General features: G+C 47.2%; 2 protein-coding genes across 4 annotated transcripts in view; both read left to right on the top strand.

Annotated features, from left to right (window-relative positions):
- The window catches only part of rabgap1l (RAB GTPase activating protein 1-like), an 81,359-nt gene that overhangs the window by 24,431 nt on the left and 34,944 nt on the right, over positions 1-21,984 (top strand). For all 3 annotated transcript variants that reach the window (XM_048976453.1, XM_048976454.1, XM_048976455.1), the window contains exon 13: positions 608-758. In XM_048976453.1, coding sequence (XP_048832410.1) covers positions 608-758 — 151 coding nt within the window. The remainder of the gene's footprint in view (positions 1-607; positions 759-21,984) is intronic.
- On the top strand, positions 5,291-10,263 carry gpr52 (G protein-coupled receptor 52). The gene has a single exon (XM_048976464.1). The coding sequence runs from the start codon at positions 5,631-5,633 to the stop codon at positions 6,753-6,755; it is 1,125 nt and encodes a 374-aa protein (XP_048832421.1). The 5' UTR covers positions 5,291-5,630; the 3' UTR covers positions 6,756-10,263.

The following is a 21,984-nucleotide window of genomic DNA, read 5'->3' as shown; positions in this document are numbered from 1 at the left end:
TAGTGGTAGCAGGCGGCGGATGCAGGCAGCCAGCGCCTCCTGGGGGGTGGGTGGAGCGGCGGGGGACTCGCAGCTAATTACTTTCCATTTACTTACGGTGGGACCTGAATGAAACCATTCTCTATTATTATGTTTTTTAATTTTTTCAGCCTGTCTTTTTGGGAGACAAGCCTGTAGTTTTATGTTAATTAAAGAACTGGGAGCAGTATAGTCCAAACGTTTATTAAATTTATAGATTAAAATGCACATTGATCAGTGTATTTATACAGTTTCAGGATTTAGTTATTTAATGGAAATTGAAGTCTGGTATTTTTGCAATGCTTAGCAGAGTAATGAGGGCTGTATTCCTTAATATATAATTATAGTAGGGCTGTATATTATCAACTTAACTATAATAGGATACATTATCAATGGGGTATGTTCTTTAAGGTAAATTTTATTAAAAAAAATCTTGTGATGTGATCCTAGTAGGGAACCTGTCAGGTTGTGGATGTGTAAACCTGCCCCAATATGTGCCATCACTATTGCTGTCGGAGTAGAGCGTCTGTGAGGTGCCAGCCCTCACTGTGCTTCATGCCACACTGACACTCTCCTCTGTGCCCATCAGGCACGGCAACCTGGCGGCGCGCCCCAAGGGCCTGAGCCCCCTCGTCCGAACGGGCATCCCCGAGGCTCTGCGTGCCGAGGTCTGGCAGCTCCTCTCCGGCTGCCAGAACGACCCAGAACTGCTGGAGCGTTACCGCGTGCTCATCACCAAGGTAGGGGGGGGGGCATGTTCCTGAATGAGGCTGCGCTGGGGTGGGGCTTCTCCGGCAGCAAAATGGCCGCCCGAGGGGATGTTGCCGCAGTGGAGCGGTCTTGTTATGCGGTGTACGTGCTGTAGGGGGCGCTGAGAGGTGTGGTAGCTGCACCCCCCCCATCCTCCCCTTCATATTTAACCATCTTGGAACTTTTCATCCAGCTGCCCTCTGCTTGCATCAGTCCGAGGCCCCGTATCTTCTGTGGCTGCAGCACGAGGCGTGATGAATTGCCCCTTGAAGTGATTTTTCGTTCCTAGCGCCCTGCTGGCCTGCCGTCTCGCTCCCTTCCCAGGAATATGTGTAATTGGTTTGCGCTGATGTTTCAGAATTTGAAGGGTGTTTCTTCTCCCTCCCCCTTCCTTGCAATTATCTTAACGCACTGATTTCCCCCCCCCCCCCCACCTCTCAGTGTGTAATGCACCGAACCGTGCTGTTGAAAGCAGCCACAAGCCAGCCTGTGGAAAAACACAGCGCGTTCCTCGTCCTGTATGACCTCGTTCCTGTTGCCTGGCGTCCGGGTTGATGGAATGGGGTTAATGCTGGGAAATGGAGGTGGGGGGGGTGTCATGTCCCCGCCCTCAGCGCTCGTGGGCTGCACTCACATTGTCGAGCTGGCATGTGAAACTCCAGGCGACCCTGTTCCACCCGACACGCAAACGCCATTCGCAGTAATAATATCGTCGGTCGCATTATATAATCGGCACGTTACGGCATGGCTGAATCTCTGCCTTATCTACTGCAGCTGATGGCTGCATTAATTGCACCAAGCCATTCCTACATTCCCCCAAACAGGGGCATCGGTGAAAATCGATTCCAATGGGCTTGCTGGATGGTGTCGATTCCAGCTCCGCTCCGGGCCTTCACAGCGCAGCGGTATTAGCGGCGGCCTGAGCGAGCCGCCAAGCACGCACCTGTGGTTACATAACGCCGGCTCCCGGCAATTTATTCATTAATTAGATTCTTATTTTCACTCTCGCTGAATTAATGGCGTGGATATGTCCGTCGCCGTGACAATAACATAAACGGGAAGCTGGGGGGCGGCGGGGGCAGTGGTGTGGGGGAGGGCAGAGGGCCATTCTGCTTTGGCCGTGATTTAAACCAAAAATTCGCTCAGTATTAACAGCTCTCTTTGCGCTCAGTTGTGATGATCGTGCTGATTGAATCCTGGTTAATTACGCGGCCCGCGGTCACAGGATATTGGCGCGGTAAATCTACACTCGTTCCGATGTCGTTTTAGCGTTTGACTGAAGGTGGGAGCAGTCTGTGTGTCGGGGGGGGGGAGGAGGTGTCACCATGTGTAACTTGAGGTTTGCACGTGGGGGCATTTTGCCGATAAGTGAGAGACATTCACCTCCAATGGTGGCCGACTCTAAGCAGTCATTGACGAACACCCCCCCCCCCCCACCATTCCTCATCTCCGCCCCAGTTTGAGGGGTCTTGGATGCACAGAGTGATTCTGGCTTGCAGAAGACAAATATGTGCAGCAGTTCGCTGGGTTTACTGATTTACTTCCATGGCCTCTGGGGCCCCAGGCCCTGGGGGGGTCACTCTCAGTTTGTTTTTACTTATTTAATTTTAAGGCGTTGGTATTCTTCTATTTTTTTATTTTTTTTCCGGCCTAAAAATTCTTAATTTTCACCCTGTGGAGCAGCACTCTTAAGTGTATTGAGCGTGCGGCTTTTCCTGCATCGTCGTCCTGCTCACACGTATTTCGGTGGTGTACTGTAATTCCGCCCCCCCCCCCCCGCCATCACGCCTCAGATACCTCTGCTCCCCACGCTGCCATATCCTCCCAGCGGAGAGGTGCCATGGGACCACGTCCCGCTGTCGCTCACCGCGCCTCCCAGTCTCGCTGGGCCAGCTGCTGCGTCCCGATTGGCTGGCTCACAGAGACCCGCCCCCGCCGTGGACTGGCTGTCGGAGAGCCGTGGGCCTGTCAGTCTGCCCGTCTTACCGGCCATCTGTGGGATAAAAGGAGCCTCTCGTACATTTTATCTTAAGCTGCGGCGTGGCTTTGAAGTTCGATTTTCTCTCTTCAGAAATATTCTGTCTGTTGTTGTTTTTTTTAATTTTTTTCCTCCACTTACGAATGATTATTTAATCCCGTGAGTTATTTATAGATGCTGCGAGGGGGCTTCCTGTGGGTCTTTATAGTGTCACGGAGTCTGTCCCTGGCTGACCAGTGCCCGGCTCACGAAAGTGACAATTTGGATTACAGAGGGCGGGCTGAGCAGGAGTCCTGCGGTCAGGCTCGCCTGTCCTGGATCTCTGCGAGACCCTTTTCTGTTCTCAAAGAAGCTACCGGCTTGGCCGTGCGGTGCCGCGAGTGTGGGGGTGCTTGCGGTTCAGGTTTGGGCGTGCGGGTGTGGATGAGGGCGCCACCGTATTCCCACATGGGTGCGGACCCCCACTGGAGCTGTCTGAGCGATGGCTGGGATACTCCTCCTTTCACTTGGGGGGAGGAGCAGAGTGCCTGGCCTTCCTCATGTCACACCTGGCCCCGTGCAGATCTCACACTCCTCTCTCTTGTGGCCGTTCACCTGTCAGTGTGACACAGTCCTGAAGTGAGATGTTGCAGCTCAGTGGTTCACTGTAATTCCTGAACCCTAGATGGATGGATTTTTTTCATAATTCGTCAATGGCATATTTTATAAATAAAAGTCAATAATACATCATTTTAAATATATACATGAAAAAACATATATGTGTGTATATATGGTATATTTTTCCCCTTTTCAAGCTGAGTGATGGATGGTTGAGGAATGTGAAAAGCAGCCAAGCCTCCTCCCTCTTTCCCGGGAAAATACCCTCCTCCCCTCCTAATTTGCCCCAGCCTGTTGTGCTTTTTGGCTTTGGTTGAGGGGAGGGTCCCAAGCAGCTGAATTGCCTGGCAACTGTAACCAAGGGGCAGACTGATCCGGGGCTGGTCATTGGTCTGTGTGGCTAACTGAGGGGCACACAGAGATAGACGGGCGGTGGGGGTGGGGGGTGGCTGAGGGAAGGAGAAAGGCAAAGACGAGCCCGGGGGGGGGGATGCAGTATTCATTTCGGAGGGGAGGGCAAAAGGGTGACACTTTCATTTTGGCTGTGAGGAAAAGGATAGGGGGAGTGTGAGGGGGGCATGAAGGGAAAGATGGTGATGTGGAAGAGCTGAGTGAGAAAGGAGATCAGGTGCAGCCCGGCAGGGGGTGGGGGGAGAGCGACAGAGAGAGAGAGAGAGAGAGAGAGAGAGAGAGCGCAAGCGAGAGAGAGACACAGGAGAGGGGGGAAAAGGGAACTGTGAGCCAGTGACAGCATCTCTTTCCTGCTGCACCATCGGGGACGTCTCATTTCCATCTTTTATTCTCCTTCATTTCAGAAGGTTTTATTTTCCCGTTTCTGGCCGGGAAGTAATTCCGAGTCCGTCTAGAGCCGCCCCCGTCCCTGTCCCCCCCTGCCCTCGACTTTTACGGGGTTTCTAAAGACGCATCCATCCACTCTGTTTTGCTCTGAGCGCAAGGGACTCTGCTTTCGGGTTCGCGGGAGGAACGAGGGACGCCCCTTCGCAGATAAAGGCACCGGGGGGAGTCGTCTGCCCTTTCTGCTGGCTCACTTTCCGTTGCGCGGCTGGGACGGGGATTTCACTGAGAGGGGAGGCGGGCTGACATGTGCGGAGCCTTCCCACTCTGTGATTCTTAATTCGACTGGATCGCAAGAAGAAGAACAACAGGCGAGGAGAGCCAGTGCTGCTGCAGGATTGGATATACGTGGATCTCGTCCTCCTCCGCAGGACAATGGGAGAAAGGCAGCGCCACAGGGAAATAGGCGGCTGATCTGAGTGGCAGATGAGCCTCACTGGAGCCTGTCAGCCGGAGGTAAACGCTGCAACTTTTCTCCCGTTTCCTGACGGCGTTCGGAAGCCGGCGGAGGACCTGTGCATGCGGGGCGTCTCTCCTTCCGAACGGCATGAGAAACTTTACTCTGGAGCTGAAGGGAGGCAGACTCTGTTATTCCAGGATGGAGCGTGAATGAGGGAGACCGGCATCATCTAAAGTCAAGTCTGTTTGCTTGGTCTGTCTTCAGCCAGCGAGCCTCGAAGACGTTCCCCGAGGCGTTCGTCGAGAAGGACCTTTGACACCGACTGCAGCTGGATGTTTATTCGGAGCACCAAATGGTCACAGTGATGCCATGTTGATGGAGAAGGGATTAAAAAGTACAGGTGTTTTGCATGACTGGACTTACAGGAGCTCGAGGGCTGTGCGAGAAGGTTCTTGCATAAGAAGCTGCCCTTCCAGACGATTCAGCTGTGTTTGGGATTGGAACTGAACACGGGTGAGAGTGACGTGTTCTTTCTAGAAGAGAATCGCCTGTTTAATCATCTTCAGCTGGGTTTACAGGCAGATTGTCTCCCCCGGGTTTCAGGAATTCCTACCTCCCCGGCCTTGTCCTCGCTTTTGGACCACAAACCCCCCCCCCCCCCCCCCCCCAACCCAGTGCACTAGAATGACCACGACCCCCGGCATCGCAGAATGTGATCACTGTCTGTCAGGAGGTGCTCTGCACATTTTGCATTTTCAGCTACTTATTTTACAGGTGGTATTTAAAAAATTAGCTATTGCTTTTAATTAATATTTTTATTGCCCTTGCGGCTGGAACCTCAGTCTCCTGTCTTTGTTTGACTGACGCCCAGGAATGTGGAAAGGTGGACAGGGAGCTGTAGTCCTTTTTCTTTTATCTATTGTATTTTCTTTTTGTAGTTTATTCATGAGAAAGAAACATATAGTGAGCAAGAGTTCTAGCCTCGCGCTGTATACACTAAGAAAAGGCCCGTAATCTACCAGAACCAGAACTATGAACCAGTCCAAATCCATTGAACTGATGCCCAGCTATCTGCCCACTGCAAACAGCAGCATGGAAGGCCCAGTGAGTGTGTCCCTCAACCACTCGTGCCCCTTGGGCTGGGCACTGAGCGAAGGCACGGAAGCCTGCGTCCTTGAGACGGCGGTCATCGTCCTGCTGACCGCGCTCATCATCACGGGCAACCTGACGGTGATCTTCGTGTTCCACTGTGCCCCGCTTCTGCATCACTACACCACCAGCTACTTCATCCAGACCATGGCTTACGCCGACCTGCTGGTGGGACTGAGCTGCCTCGTACCCACGCTGTCCTTGCTGCACTATCCTGCCCGTGTGCAGGAGCCCCTCACGTGCCAGGTGTTCAGCTACGTCATCTCCGTGCTCAAGAGCGTCTCCATGGCCTGCCTGGCCTGCATCAGCGTGGACCGCTACCTGGCCATCACCAAGCCGCTCTCCTACAACCAGCTGGTGACGCCCTGCCGGCTCCGGTGCTGCATCGCCCTCATCTGGATCTACTCCTGTCTGGTGTTTCTGCCCTCTTTCTTCGGTTGGGGGAAGCCGGGTTACCACGGAGATATATTCGAGTGGTGTGCCCGCTCATGGCCTACATCGGCGCTCTTCACGGGCTTCGTGGTGTGTCTTCTATATGCTCCCGCTGCCTTGGTGGTCTGCTTCACCTACTTCCACATCTTCCGCATTTGCCAGCAGCACAACCGCGAGATCAGTGAGCGACGGGCACGATTCCCCAGCCAGGAGATGGAGGCCGGAGAGGGCGGGCACCCCACGGGACATGGACCGGACCGTCGTTACGCTATGGTACTTTTTCGCATCACCAGCGTCTTCTACGTGCTCTGGCTGCCCTACATCATCTACCTCCTCCTAGAGAGCTCTCACGTCCTGGTCAGCCCTATCCTCTCCTTTGTTACCACGTGGTTGGCCATTAGCAACAGTTTCTGCAACTGCGTCATCTACAGCCTCTCCAACAGCGTCTTCCGGCTGGGCTTGAGACGCCTCTCGCAGACCCTCTGCTCGTCCTGCTCCTTCTGCGTCTGTGCTGCCGGGGGCCAGGGCGCCGCCGGCCCCAAACCCAAACAGAGAGCCAACTCCTGTTCTATTTAAGATGTCCAGGACGTCTGGAAAGCAAGAACGGACATAAAAGTCAGAAGTAACTAAACTTCTGTACGCCGAGTAAATGGAACGATGTCGGATCCAAGAAAAAAAATCTTGTTCTTAACGCTGCTAAACCATGTGCCACTGGTGGATCGCAAATGTCGCGGTGTTTCCTTTCCATTATTTCTCCTCGTTGAGCGTTGGTTCTCATTTCGAATGTATCTTTGAGCCTTTAATATCACACTTGTGACGCTCGTCACAATTCTTGTGTTTTTTTTTTTACTTGAAAGGATGGTTATTTCTTGGCTAAGAAACTTGACACATGAACAGCCAAAATAAGGCTTTAATGATGATAAACCGTGCTGTGTTTTTATGTACCCAGCTGGGTGGCGGTCAGATGTTCTAGCTCCGGACAGGTCAACACAGGAAAGTGCCGTATGGTTCCTGGTTGATCTACCTCATTGGGTCAGCACTGAGACAGAGCAGATTGAGGGGAGCCCGGGATTGCGCTTTAGGAGATATCATGCTGTAGAACTGACCTTTCTAAGAAGGGGTGGGGGAGTAAACGGGCTCTACGGGACAATAAGTGGGGGGCAGCGGGACGGCTGCCAAAGTGGACCTCAGATGAGGCCTAGTCCGTTGTGGTTATTTGGTGACTAAACCCCTGTTGCAGCTACAACTCAAATGCACCTGGTTTGCTTGCTTGTACACACACGCCCTCATGTGGCTGGGCAGAAATTAAGGGTTAAGGTGCGCATTAAGGCTGGCAGATGGTCATGTTTAATACAAGCTGAAGTTCTGGAGAAGCTGTAGATGGAAGGCTAGGGAAACAGGCCGGAAAGACGACGCGCGTAAGGGTATTCAGCGGTCCGGGTCCGGGTCGGGGTGCTCTCGCTTGGCTCCTTGCAGACACTGAGAGCAGAGCCTCTTCTCCTCCTCCACACCCAAGGGGCTTCTGCAGTCTATCGCTCGTCCATCCTGTCGAACGTGTGTGCTGGTGAGAAAGAGATGTTCTGAGGGGGAAGTCACGGCGTTCTTCAGGGTCTTTGAGCTGAAACACACATGGCACCACCATCCTTCCGAATCTCTTGTGTATCTTTAGGCCAGTCTGTAAATAATCATATTAAAGGGGAACCCCGCTTCTCCCAGTGTCATCCGTCGCCTGAACTCTCTGGCTCGGACCCAGTTTGGGCCGTGTGGCACCCCTCAGCCGGTTCTGCTCACTGTTCTGTGATGCTGGTCTGTTTGATCTGTTGGGTCCGGGTGCATTTTTTTTATAAGGTTTTCTTTTGTTTGGGGGGACACTACAAAGTTCAGGGACTGCAAATGAAGACATGCTATATAATATGTGTGTGTATAAAATTACACACACACACACACACACATACACACACACACACACACAAGCTGTGGAGCCATGGTTACCCAGTTATTGAGAGAATGGTGCTGGACAATTGTGCAGATGAATGCAAATAGATGAAATAACCACAATTTCCATACAGAAACTATAAACTTAACACAAATGTAATAATTTCTGTGTACCTGCTACCCACGACAGTCAGACTTACAAATTTAAATCAGAAATGTCGGTGAAACCTTTGCTTTCCTGGTGATCACTTTCATTTTTGTATGAAATAGATTTAGCGTGTACTAAAACTAAAGTTTTTAGTATATTTTTCTTTTTAGCCATGATATTTTTTTTAACTATATAAACTCAGTTTTATGGAATAAGATTAGCTTTTTTTATGGTCTGATTAGCTGTTCCAATATTTATGAAGTTTGTCATCATTTTCAACAAATCGCCACGGTGATGAATCTGCTGTTTGAGGGCCGGAGACCAACCTCAGCCAAGCAGCCCTGTTCCCTCCTTTTGCACAGTAATTTAAAAATGGTCACTCCGCAAGGGAGTCTCCTTTGTGTCGGGATATTCATCTTTCTAGTCTTGCATATTACACTATTGATATTCGCAATGTTTGTCTCACTTGCACATATCCTAAAAAAAAGTGTCACTAGTTTAGCGTAGTTTCTATGTTGTGTTTTCCTGTCATTTTAATTTTGTGCCATTTTCCCGAGTTTAAAATTATTTTTTAAAAAAACCATTACAAAATATTATCTAACCATATATCCAATCATGCATATTTTTATACATTAACATTCTCTTGTTAATTTAAATTTTTACATTCCTGGTCCAGTCTGAGGTCCTGATTAATGTTTTCCAGTTTGATTGATAAACATTTTTGTTTCTACATGTTCTACATGTTTTAAGTCAAATTCCTGAATTTTGATCTCACTGGTAAAATCCAGTGACCTCGAAAATTCTCCGATAATTACTGTACCTTGGAGAGAGTTCAATGACTAGATGTTTGAGCTACATTTTAATACTTTCTCAGATATAGGAATACGTAGAAAAAATGAATCTGTGGACATTACCAGTTTATTGGCTTCAGAATTATTGCTTGGATAGACCTTGTAGATTGAATTTGCATTTATAATCAAAGTGATGACTTAGATCATAGAGAGTAGAACAATTCGCAGCTTTACAAAACGGGAGATATTGTGTAATCAGCGATCTTTAACAACTTGGTGTGATTTAAAAAAAAAATGCTAATGTATTTGCAGATTTAAAGAAATTTAATTTGATGGAAGTTTTGAGAAACTAAAGGATGTGTAATGGGGGAAAGTTGTCCTTTAGTATCCGCAGAAATGCAGATATGGCATAAATTCTGCATGGAAGTGATCTTCATAGATAGTACTTTGTTTCAGTACCAGCTGTGGTTAATGAGAAAACTTAGATTTCCTCTCAGTGACTTTAAATAGTATTTCTAATAATTAGTTTTTGATATTTATCGTGGATATGTTGACCTTGTACAAATTTGTGATTTAAGCTACAGTCAGACTATTTGTTTCAGCTTTGATTTGCCAGTAGCAGGTTGGATTTCTGCTCTTTAAGTACGTAGATACTTTAATATATTTTTTTTTACATTGAATTGTGGGAATAAAAAATTATGTTCTATGAGGGTGTTACTTTTTTTTGTTTTCTTTTCAAATGCTATAACTGACAATATATAACGTCTATTTATCTGATTAATTTAAAAATGGATACACTACTAGTTGGTAGTATACGTATATATCTTTTTTTTTTTTATTATGCTGGTGTTGAGCGTTTGTAAATGAGCTACAAACCCCCTTTAATGATGCCACGTACCTGTGTGTACAGTCAGTGAATTAGCTGCTGTGACTACAAAGTATGTTCTTTTCATTAGCGGACTATCGTAAGAAATTATACAATCTATTTTTTTATTTTCGAGACTGTCAAAAGGCTATGGGTTTTTTGCTGTTGTTGCCAATTAAATAAAAACAGACATAAGAAACCTGATGAGTTTGGTCTTGTCGGCTGTTGGCAAGCGGGTCTCCTGTGGACCAGCGCATCTGGCTGCAGGCCTGCCGCGCGTGTTGGCGCGTGTACGTGCAGTGATGGGGGGGGGGGGCATTCTGACCGTGTTTTTAAAGGTCACCAGCACCATCCAAAGGGAAATTAAATATGTGTGTTTGGGAAGGGGGGAGAGTAACCTTTCTTTCCCGATAATTTAATCATATTTGTGCATAATCTGAGTTGTTGGTTCCCTCCCCCACCCAATAGAATTTGTACATGGATTTTTAATAATTTAAATGGTGTCTTTCCTGAATTCATAGTAGTTTCTGATTGACCTTACTTGCCTTCCTGTCCCTCCGTAGTGAAGCCGGCGGTGTGGTGCAGCTGGGCTGGGAGTGGCATTGTGGTCGGAGGTTGGAGGTCGGGGGTGGGGGGGGAGGGGCTGTCATTTGCTGATGTCAGAGGAGGCGGGGCTTTGGAGATTCTCCCCGGGTCAGATGGAGGACAGTTACCCACGAACCTCTCTGTGGACGACAGCCTTGCACTTACACAGGAAGGACTGATCCGAAATATAGGCCAGCGTTAGGTCGAACATTTGCTGCTTATCTGAAACTTGGGGCTCCTTCCGAGTCCTTCTTGATGGAATCCATATGTTCCGTCTTCATCCTTATTATGGTTCCGCCTCCTTCAGTGTGTCCGACTAGCCTCGCACGGAGCTCCGTGTCTCTTTCAGCAGCAGGCACGTACGGGGGAGGGGGCTGGAGTTGCCGGAGCACCTGGCTCTTTTCCTGCACAAATGAAAGTGTACCCCTTTGATGTTCCAAGTACCCTTTTCCAATAAGTGATGATCACCCCGCGGCCCACAACCAATCGTGAAAATTTTGCCTGCGCCAAGTACCAGCCAGCCGCACCCCCTGTTTACGCATCTACCCCTCAAAATCTGGGCACGTCTGATCTGATTTCGTGCTTCAGGCCCATCCCTGTGCACATTCACGCTAAAGCCTGGATTGTTGTCATGCATAACAAGACCCGTGTATGGCCTTTTTATATTAATTAATGCTGTACTGCTTTTCACCGTGTAATTAACCGTCGTTGGCATTACAGTTGGACACATTTTGCCTCATAGAACCGAACAGAAAAACATCCCTGTAATTGATATTATTTTTTCCATTTTTACTTTTTCTGTTAATATCCAGCGTCTTGTAGCCGCTGCAAAGCTGCTCTGCCGAAATCCTATTTTAGCTTTTAGCATGGCCTCCTCCTCACCGCTTCTCTTTGTTTTTGCGCGATAAGGCATTCGCTCCTCCAGCGAGTTTGCATCCCTATTCATGTGCGTGTGGCAGGAGGGTGAGTGGGGGGGGGGGGGGGGGGGTAGGATGGGGAGCGGAGTCTGTACAGTCTTGGCTCGTGAATATTTATACCCTCCGCATAAATCCCCTCCGCGGAGACCGTTAGGGATTCCGTTTAATATTAATCTGTACAGCTGCAGAGTTTCTTGTGAAACTCCCTCCTTCAAAGCCATGGTGCAGCCCAAGCGGCCCGAACACCTGGCCCGCTCCAAACAACAGATGTGCGGCCCGCCGCGGACCCAGATAAAAGCACTCCCGCCCGTAAGCCAGAAACCACAGTGCAGATCTGTTTATTTTCCTGAACTGGGGGATTTTCCTTGTGGCTCCTGGTCCTCTTTTTTTATGTACTGAAAAGTTCTGGATGCATTAAACGTCATTTGAGATTTCGAGAGGGTTGCTTTGTCATTTATTAGCTGATAAAACATGGCGGCGGGGGAATGGCAACTAAAGGAGACCCTTGAATGAACGCAGTTGCTGGATAATTTACAAATAAAGCGGCAGGGAGGGTGGATACGACACTGACTGCCACTGACGGCTGACCACACTCGCCTGCCTTTCCTCGGGCATGGCCATCTGCACATCGCGTGTGTGGCATGATGGGAATTGTGAAGGGTGGGGTGAGATATGGGGCGCTCCACAGTGGGAACAGAGGCGTGAAACAATTAAATAATAAAGAAAAATGACTCTTTAATTTATGATTGAATGATGTATCCCCTGCATACCTAGTGAGGAATTACGAAGAAACAAAATGCCATGGTTTCAAAAGCTGCAGGGGGATGCGTTGTGGGTTCTCTGAATGAATTGTGGTGATGTTTGGCTATTGGCGGGCTATTAATGATGGGAGGTGCTGTACCTTGATTACAGCCCTACTGCTCTTTTTGACCATTGGTCTGGGTATATAAATAGCTCCCTCCCCATGGGTGCTCGTCCATTCTGCTCCCCCCCCCCCCCCCAGGACCATCTTCAGCTGCCAGCTTTCTGTGCCCTGTTCGGCCTGGCTCTCCCACAGAACTGGTATGCTCCCCCCCCGGCTCCGGCGCAGAGCTGCGGCTCTTGGCTGGTATGAAATATCCCGAGGTCTTGCTCCCTCTTTCGCTCACCCTGTTGCCAGCTGCCTCTCTTTCTCCAGCTGAGCTAGCCTTTCTGTCGTCTGTTTTCACCTTCCAGAGGTCTTCTGCTAAATGAAATGCCTCGGGATGTCAATCTGGCCGTCGTTCTCCCGGATTTCGGCTTTAAAAGCCATGTGTAATGTTCACGGGCTTCCCATGCCGAGTGGCCGGTGATGTTGCCGCGCCAGTTATCCATTCCAGTAAAATCTGGGTGCGTGATTTAATGGCAGGCTGATTAGTATGATGCGTGTAGCTTTGCCTGGGGCATAACATTCGCGATGGCGCCCCCGATAGCCAGCACACCATCCGTTCATCTCCCTGCTCGATGGAGCGCACCATTCTTTGGCGGTTCTGCTGAGCACGTGCTTCAATCCTGCCCTGCCTTCTTGAGCCAATGAAAAATGTGTTCATTTCTCCTAACTTGCTACGCGATGTCTTGGTTGATGCTCACTGATTAGCTGCGACCTCTTAGAAGCTGAAGATTGGGAAAGCAGCGGCAACTGGAAATCTGGAACGGAAGTGAGTCTCTTGATTAACTGGGCTTTTGGGTGGGCGTACGTTATCAGGCAAAATACTGTTTATGATGAGGTTATGTCTCAGGGTGTCGCTAATGATTTTTTGTTTGTCTACCAAAAATGTCTACAATTATAGAGAGGATAATTTCGGCTCTAGCCTGCAGGTGGAAGAAGATACACTGCTATGTTCACATTGATATGTAGATGTAGATTCTCTGGTAATGTGTCATGTGATGTGCAGCATCGAGGATGATGCCAGGTTCAACAGTTTCATCATCAGCCCCGGTGCCGATATCGATGTTTTCTCACGAGGGCCAATTAAACTGACTTTAACGAAGGGTAAACGTATCAGTTAGGCGTGTGCAGGTTGGATCTGTCATCGTGGCAAACCACCTTTTCCGAAGACGTGTCATTCAGCCGTCCCAGTCATGTGACCATTAATTAGACGTGAGTTTGCCGTTTCCTGCAGCTGTGAAGAGCAATTCATTAAGAGGCAACCGTCAAGTGCGGGAATTAGGCAAATTTAATTTAATGTAACGCATCATTAGGAGTAAGTCGTGTACGGAATGTACAGATAGTCTGTACCTGGGGCGTGTGAGTAGTCTGATGTGTATTGCAGCCCCCACCGCCATCATGTGTGATACGCATCTTTCTCTGTGGTTCCCCTTGAAAAGCAGCATGTGGGATTGCTGTAGTGAGTATTAGCCAGAAACACAGCTTAGAACGGATAGACAGCTAGCATAATTAGCAGATGATGAAACGGGTAATGCAGATGCATGGCGAGGGGGGTTAAAAAAATGAGAGCTCCCCCTACCTGCACTGTGGTGTAGTGTTGGGGGGTTAAAAAAATGAGAGCTCCTCCTACCTGCACTGTGGGGTAGTGTTGGGCGGTGTACCAGTTTGTACCGAAGAACGTTTTTTATTATTGTTATAATATGAATTTTTACCACAATACCAGCCTACACAACGTTTGGAAATTGGTGCAGCTGGAAAGTGTTTAGGGGGGGGGGGGGGGACCTTTTTCACTGCTGCACCGCTGAAAATATACCGCGAAAGATCAGAAACGGAAGATATAGCTGACGCTGGAGTTGAAAATAATGAGACACTGGGGTTGTCAAAAAAAATCAATTCTGAGATACTAATCGATAATAAAATTAGAATCTGGTTAGATACTCATTTTCACCATTATTTTGATACCAACCGTGCGGTTTTCGCCTCATTTGCCGCACTTCACACAGCACCACTGCAGCGCAGGCGAGCGTGCGCATGGCATATGCTGCAGTTGAAGGCACTTTGCGAGCTGCTTTAGTAAAAAAAATAAAAAACGCAAAAGTGCTGTTTGGAAGTATTTTGCAGACGAGCATGGAAAGGCTAAGGATGTCGATAAGCCTCTATGCTAACAGTGCTACAGAGTTGTGGCGACAAAGTGAAGTATCACGTCAAACTTGGCAAAGCATCTTAAAGACCGACATCCCGGTCTTTACGAGAAATTTTGCGAGGTCAGTAAGGCTCACGTTCCAGCACACTGATCTATTAAACACTTATCAAAAAAATATTAACTTGGCCGGCGCAAACCTTAACATTAGCCGTTTATCTATAATCAGCTAGCCAACAAACACGTTAGCCATATGTTATTAAGATAGCGGATAGGCGCAATGGCTAATAATAAAACAATATAGTTAATGTGGGAACAGTGCAAAAACGTAAAACAAAAATGTATCCAAAAAATATACCATCATATACCACGAAACCGATATATCTTTGAAAAATACCGCGATACACCCAGCTGTACTTTGGGGTTCTGCATTCAGAGGAAATGAGTAGCAGACACAGTGCGGAGAAAATTTCCAGCTCTGACACCAACCATGCCTTTTTGACACTGGTAACCAGTGTAACCATTAAAGCTGACAGAGCAGGAAGAGTTCGTTCACTGGGTAATTTGCCCGGAAGAAACGGCCGCACCGACTCAGGTTTGGGTATTTATTAACAAAAGAAATATTTGGTTTGGCTAAAAATACATTTGCTGTGATTATAAATGCATCTTGGGATCGGTAAGGCAGGCAGCCTCCTGAAACGCTGTCATACGGAGGAGCTTGTCTTCTGTGTTCCTGGCTAATTTGATTACCATAAACATGATCGAATTATGAAGGCTGTTGAGAAGAGGGACGGTTAAGCACGGCTAAGGAAGAAAGCAGCTCCGGGGGTGGGATGTGACAAAAATTCGTTCATCTACGTTTACGGCTGTGAGAAGCTGTGCCTGGCCTGGGGGAGTCTCAGTTAAAGACCTTGCAATCGGCCAAAACCAAATAAATATTTTGGTGTTTTCATATTGTGAGTCTAAATTTGGTTGTTAACATGCTCACAGGCAGCATAAATTTATTATTTTATTTGTGACATACCTGTATGAAAATTTGTGGATTTCCTTGACTGTTTCTTCCTATATCACGTGAACTGCTTTGTGTTTTATTGTAGGAAAATAAGAAGTGAAGATGAATTTGCATGACACTGTAATTTTGAGTGACATGGTGTTAATTAAAGCTGTTTCAGTCAGACTTTTGTTACCCACAACAAAACGCAGTTATGTAACATGGAAGCCAGGATGCCCTCGTTTTACAGTGTGTCCACACTGCAGCGACTCGGGTTTGAAGTCCATTTTGGGGGACGGAGCTGTCTGGATGTTGTCGGGCCGGTCCTGACCTTTCTAATCCAATCAGAACCTCGCATGTACGTGATGTGGATTAGTGACTGTATATTATAAATTACTGCTTTATCACATCGTTATATAATAAATATGCCAAAAACATACAAGATGTGCACATAACACCTGGTACAATGATGGTGCTGAAGAAGGTTACAGTGATGTACAAATTAAATTTGGATTCTGATGACGATGGTCTACAATCAAATGAGGCGTCATTTAGTGCTATCACTTTCTCTCTCTCCTTTCACGGGCATCATCATTTTTATTTAAAAAGATGTAGCATTACCCAAAGTGATGTGTTAGCACCTGAGATTGTTTAGCTTCTCGACATCAGTCACCGTCAGAATGCTAAAGCCTATTCTGCCGAATTATCTACCTGCTCTAAATCAGCTCTGGTTGGTTGATGCCCATTTCTGTCAGATTAAATCTCTTCCATTTTTTTCTTCGGCTGTCTCATCTAACTCTTCATTAGCAAGCTCTGTCATTCTCAGAACCTGGATGGTGGTCCTTGCTTTCATTACCAGGTTTTATTGTCAAAGCAGATGTTTTTAGATTAGTAGCATGGAAAGGAGGAGTCTAGGGACCTTTGGCCAATGAGGGCAAAGGGGGTGTGTCCACCGGCCGCCTCCCCCCTCCACAGCCTCTCCCCCTTTGCACATCCCTGCCAAGGAAACTGTGATTGAAAAGCACTTCACCAGTTAGACCAGGCCTTGACACGGAAGTGCCGTAACACAGTATTAATTGTATGATCAATAATAATAATCACTGTGGATTTATTTTGATGTTATAATCACTAACGTGCGATGCTGCTTTCTATAGGCGACCTTGGGATAGAAACGATTGTGTTTTTGTTTGGGCCCTTGCCTGTGCTTCTCCGCCAAACACACACATGCATAATGCATGGACACGACTACTCTGTCGTGGAAAAGTGCTTCCGTTCCCTCCCCCCTTTTGCTTTCACCTTTCCGTTCTGTCGCGTTCCTGCAAGGTTGTGCCGTGTGATCAAACTAATGCGGTCGTTTGTCAATTTCAATTACGGCCCCCTTTGAAGTGCTGGGTTTTGGCTCGCGGAGAACAGGGGCCGATGATATCCTTTCTGTCAGTCACTGCTGACCCCTGTCACTACTCTGTGCCTGACTCATCGGCTCTTACTAATAATTAGCCACAGTTACTCAGTCAGCTAATTGTTTGTGACTTAGAATAGGTTGGCTAACCTGCAGTACTGTGTAAACCTTTTAAGCGGGTATTTTAAGTCTTCAAAATAGTAGATGTTCCATGTATGCCAAGACACTTGGTCATGGACTGTGGAAAATGACCGTGAAAGACATTGAATAGCTTGGCTGTGCGTTAATACATTTTCTTTTATAATGAAGGATACACATTAATATTCTTAAATATGTATTCGAGTTAGTGTCATAAATGTTTATCCTTTTAATGCAGCGTTACGTTGCAGCTGTTATGGTTTGATCCTGTTTAAGCTAAGTATTGGAACATCATTTTATTAGAATAACTTCAAATAAAAGAATTACACACAAATTGAAAAAAAAAAATGGAGAGAAAATGTCACCTTTGTCCTCCACATGCAGCCAAGGGCCTGAGGGATTGCACTGGGTTGGTGTCAGGAAGGTCTAGATAAGATGTAAAAGACCACCCACAAGGACAACTCTGTGAGCAGATCGATGGATGGAGAAAAGGTTGGAGCTGGAGGCGTGGAGAAGCTGGGTGGCCAGTGATGGTGTGCTATAGCACGTGGCTTTTGACCCAGAATGATGTTGTCCTTGGAGACAAACAAACAAACAAAAGTTCTGCATCCAGTGACTTACCTGCTGCACCGCACAGAAAGTGCTGGCTCATCGTGGAGACCATGGAAAACATTCCATCGAGATGTTGGGCTTTTGGGACATATATATGGCATGTTCTCCAGGCTGGGATATGAACGGAGGTGGAGGGACATTGTGCTTTGAGGGAATGGAGAGTTTATTTGAGGACAGATGTGGGGACAGGTTTAGCAATACCACAGATGGGGCTTCACATGAAAGGGAAAGCACAATGTCTGCCAGGTCATGGAAGGCCACACATCTCGATGTGGGGTCAGGTGTGAGGTGAACTGAATACATGTTCATCTCCTGCTCATCACTCCAGTCCTTTGGGACGGCTTTGCCATTTCCTCAGCTTAACAGAAAGCCTCCAGGTGTAATACTGAATTTATCAGGCTGCTGAAATGTGCATCGTTACATGCTCACTAGTCATTCTTCTCTGTCACCTTTGTGTTGCGTTTTTGATCTTCTTGCAGGAACGGAAACTCTAGTATGGAAGCGTCGGGTGTCTCGTTAATTCTACAGAGTTTCCGCTGTTGCTCCGGGCGCTGGGGCTGAGGGTCGTCTCGGATCAATTGGTTTGAAGGTCAAGAATTTTATCTTCCTTTGAAACCCGGGGAATCTTGCAGGAGAGTCGCACTGCTTCCCGCCCCAGCTGCAACTCTCGATCAGAGGTTCTGGATTGAGCTTCAAGGGAAGACAGGTGGTGAATGAGCCACAGCAATTATGCCTGTGAAATTACTTGGGGAGACGGAGCATGTTGGGTATTGATTTTCACTCCCTGTCATCGCCTCTCTCCAGTAGACGGGAACAACCTTTCACACATTATAGTGGCTACGGTTGTGTTGTTTTGGTTCATTCCACATGTTAGAAATCGGAGGGCTTGAAACTGCAAATTATTTTCGATATCAAAGGAGAGTAGAGGGGGTTCCTTGCAGACCGTGATAAACTATTCAGTGGTTGTCATCGTTTTGCCGTTGGCGCTGTTTCATGTGGGAGATGCTTCCCAAAAGTGTACCAGCTCCCTACAGCGTACATATTGGGTCGACCTTGTGAGGGTTCCGGGTCTCGAGCACGGGGACGGAGTGAGGATTTTAATTTGACCACAGGGTCTGATGTTTCCATCTGTTGGAGACTTACACACACAGCCGCATCCTCCCGGGGCCATTTCTCTCGCAGTCGGTAACTATTTATCCGTTTTATTTTCAAATAACTGTAGATTTGAAATACTGTGATTTTATTAAAGAGCAATAACACTTTGCTCAGGGGAATATAGGCAGCCAGCCTCCCACCTTGGGCCCCATAAATTCGCACCTTCTTCCGTTCAGCAGAGTACAGCAGTGTGAGTGAGATCGCAGAGGTTATCCGTAGGACACGAGCTATGAAACTAAATCAGTGCTTTTTAGGTCCAGCCCTAAACGGGTTAGCCCACTCTCTGTGCCCAATTGGTCCGAGTAATTTGGGATGTCGGATGAGTCCCTTGATTGGCTGTTAGGAGTGAAGGCAGAGAGTGAAAACTGAGAGAAGGATTTCTGCAGGGACCTGTTCATCAGCTCGCACACAGTTAAATACCAGCAATAGCTCAAATGTAGTTATTTGATATTGATATTGCTATGCAGTTTGCTTCGTGTGCTACTTGTGATTTTTCTCATGGGTTTCCTTCAGGTACTCCAGTTTCCTTCCACGATCCGAAAACATTTGGTCAAAATATCATCTCTCCATTGCTCATAGGATGTCCTGATAATGCACTGCCGACCCAATCCTGGGTCCCCCTGCCTTGTGCTCCGTGTTTCCTGGGACAGACTCCAGGCTCTCCATGACCTAGCATTAGGTCAGCAGTTATGAAAATGGATGGGTAATTTCCACTGCGATTGTCCAGATCAGGTTCCTTAAGCGTTTTAGAATACATTTTAATTAGCGTCCGATTAAATCGGAAACACCAGGTGAGTTGGCTTACTGTCCAAATAATGACTTCAATAAATCAATTAAGAGAGGAAGCAGGGTGAAAAATCACAGTCTAGGCAAGTTTGTGAATTCCTGCTGGTCTGGTTGTCCAACAGAGACACGATTTTTAATGAGATAGTCCATCTTCTCTTTGACAAATGCCCATTTGTATATTTATTATATTATCCTAAACTCCTTTGGCTATTTTTTCATAATAAACAAATGTTTGCCGTTTAGCTGACAGCCTGGGGGTTGTGCAGTGTCTCTCGTTCTCTGTGTGTGGTGTCCTTCCTTCCAGCTCACCCTGCTGTTCTCTGGCCCACAGTCCCTTTGTCGACACGACACATAAGCACATTCCAGGCCGACAGCGTGGATGGAGTCAGTGCTATTTCAAAAACCGATAGTTTCTCATTATTGATATGGCAGTTCAAACCACCAGAGGGATGTGGTGTAAATTCTACAGCGCCACCTGTATATATATATATATAATATAAAATATGTTTTAGAAATAGAGAGGGGTAGTGAATTTTCTCATGAATTATCCTCCATGCTAAACCACCCACTACCATACTATAGAATTTCAAACATACGTAGATGAAGAAATTCCATCCATCCATCCTCCAGCTCCTGGTCCAGGTAATGGGAAATAAATTACATACATCTTGATAAGTGAAACCACAACTCAGGCTTACTTTTTCCCTCTTATGTACAGATATTCTAAGACATGCACAACTAATGATAATTCTTTTTCTCTAAAGAAGTGATCAAGTGGTCAATAAAACATCCCCTTCATTTCCTTCCTTTTGTTGACAAATGGCTCTTTTAATTCGCAGCGACATCGGCCATTAATTTAATCAAACTATTTACAGCAACTCCCCATCATCTCCTTTCTCTGATGTTGCCATGGTTGCGGTCTTTTAGTGACGGGGCTAATTCTCTGCTGTCAGAGAAAGAGCCTTCGTTTTCGAGGAAGGCGGAGGCTTCAGTGCGGCTTTTATCGCCAGCTAAGGTTCTCCTTCCCAAACCCGCTGTTTTGTCCTCCATCATCTACCTGACTGATCCTTCTTCATCCGCTCTGGGTCGTTTGGCACATGGCCGCCGTGTTCTGCTTGTTCAAACCTACGGTTCTCGCCACCGGCTCAACACGGACCAACCAGCTTCCTGATTAGCATGTAGTAATTCAGAAATGCAGCGCAGATACGCGACCCATTCCCTCCGCCCCTCCCCCCCCCCCCTTAAGACTTGTTGCGCTCGGAAACAATGTGAAACAGAGCGTGTAAGTGCCCACTTTCTCAAGCTGCGGTGTCTTGATTAAAATCGGCGTGCTGTGAGTGACACGATTCGTTAGTGGTGAGCCAGATGAGGGGCTGGAATCTCGAAGGCTGTTTAGGCTTCTGACCATGTAGGTGGGCTTCCTCTTATTGAAACAAAATCATCATCACGCCTGCTGAAGACCTGTTGGTCTATTCACACTGTTATTCACTGATGATTCTCCAAAACCTTGTTTGTCCACCAATTTTGGGTGCTTTGAAAACCGCCAGATTTCCTCTCGTGACAAAAAAAAATCATATTAATTCCAACTTTAAATATAAATTTAAATAAATGGATTTTTACTAGTGGGGGCGGCATGGTAGTGCAGTGGTTAGCACTGTTGCCTCACACCTCTGGGACCCGGGTTCGAGTCTCCGACTGGGAAACATGGGTGTGGAGTTTGCATGTTCTCCCCATGTCGTCGTGGGGTTTCCTCCGGGTACTCCGGTTTCCCCCCACAGTCCAAAGACATGCTGAGGCTAATTGGAGTTGCTAAATTGCCCGTAGGTGTGCATGTGTGAGTGAATAGTGTGTGAGTGTGCCCTGCCATGGGCTGGCCCCCTGTCCTGGGTTGTTCCCTGCCTCGTGCCCATTGCTTCCAGGATAGGCTCCGGACCCCCCACGACCTAGTAGGATAAGCAGTTTGGAAAATGGATGAATGGATGGATTTTTACTAACCTCCTGAGTGCTCTAGGTATTTGCTAAAATTATACCCCGATCACATGAGATGACATATTGGAAATAGAGTATAGAGACACTACTGTTAATTAAAACTGAACTCAAGTTCCCATGGGGCATCGGCCATATCTTTGAATTATTGCATCATCTATGCTATTCTACACAAAGGGCAGTAATATAAACATTACTGAATATATAATTGAATATTGTTCTGGGTGTATAAAATTTCTATTTGGTTGAATGCTGGTGGTAAAGTATTAGCTTGAGTCATATAATTGCATAGTGTAATCCCTTTAGCAATAGATAATAATGTTGTATACGGAATTATAATTGTAAATGAGTCATAGAAAGTTCCTGAACATCAAGGTGGACAAGGAGGCCGCATGTGTTCATGAAACACAGTTACTAAGAACTGGGAGGCGTACAGCTGCAGGATGGCGG

The sequence above is a fragment of the Brienomyrus brachyistius genome, chromosome 15 (assembly GCF_023856365.1).
Source record: "Brienomyrus brachyistius isolate T26 chromosome 15, BBRACH_0.4, whole genome shotgun sequence".
Lineage (NCBI taxonomy): Eukaryota > Metazoa > Chordata > Actinopteri > Osteoglossiformes > Mormyridae > Brienomyrus > Brienomyrus brachyistius.
The sequence above is the reverse complement of the archived record's forward strand: the minus strand, read 5'-3'. Positions and strand labels throughout refer to the sequence as shown.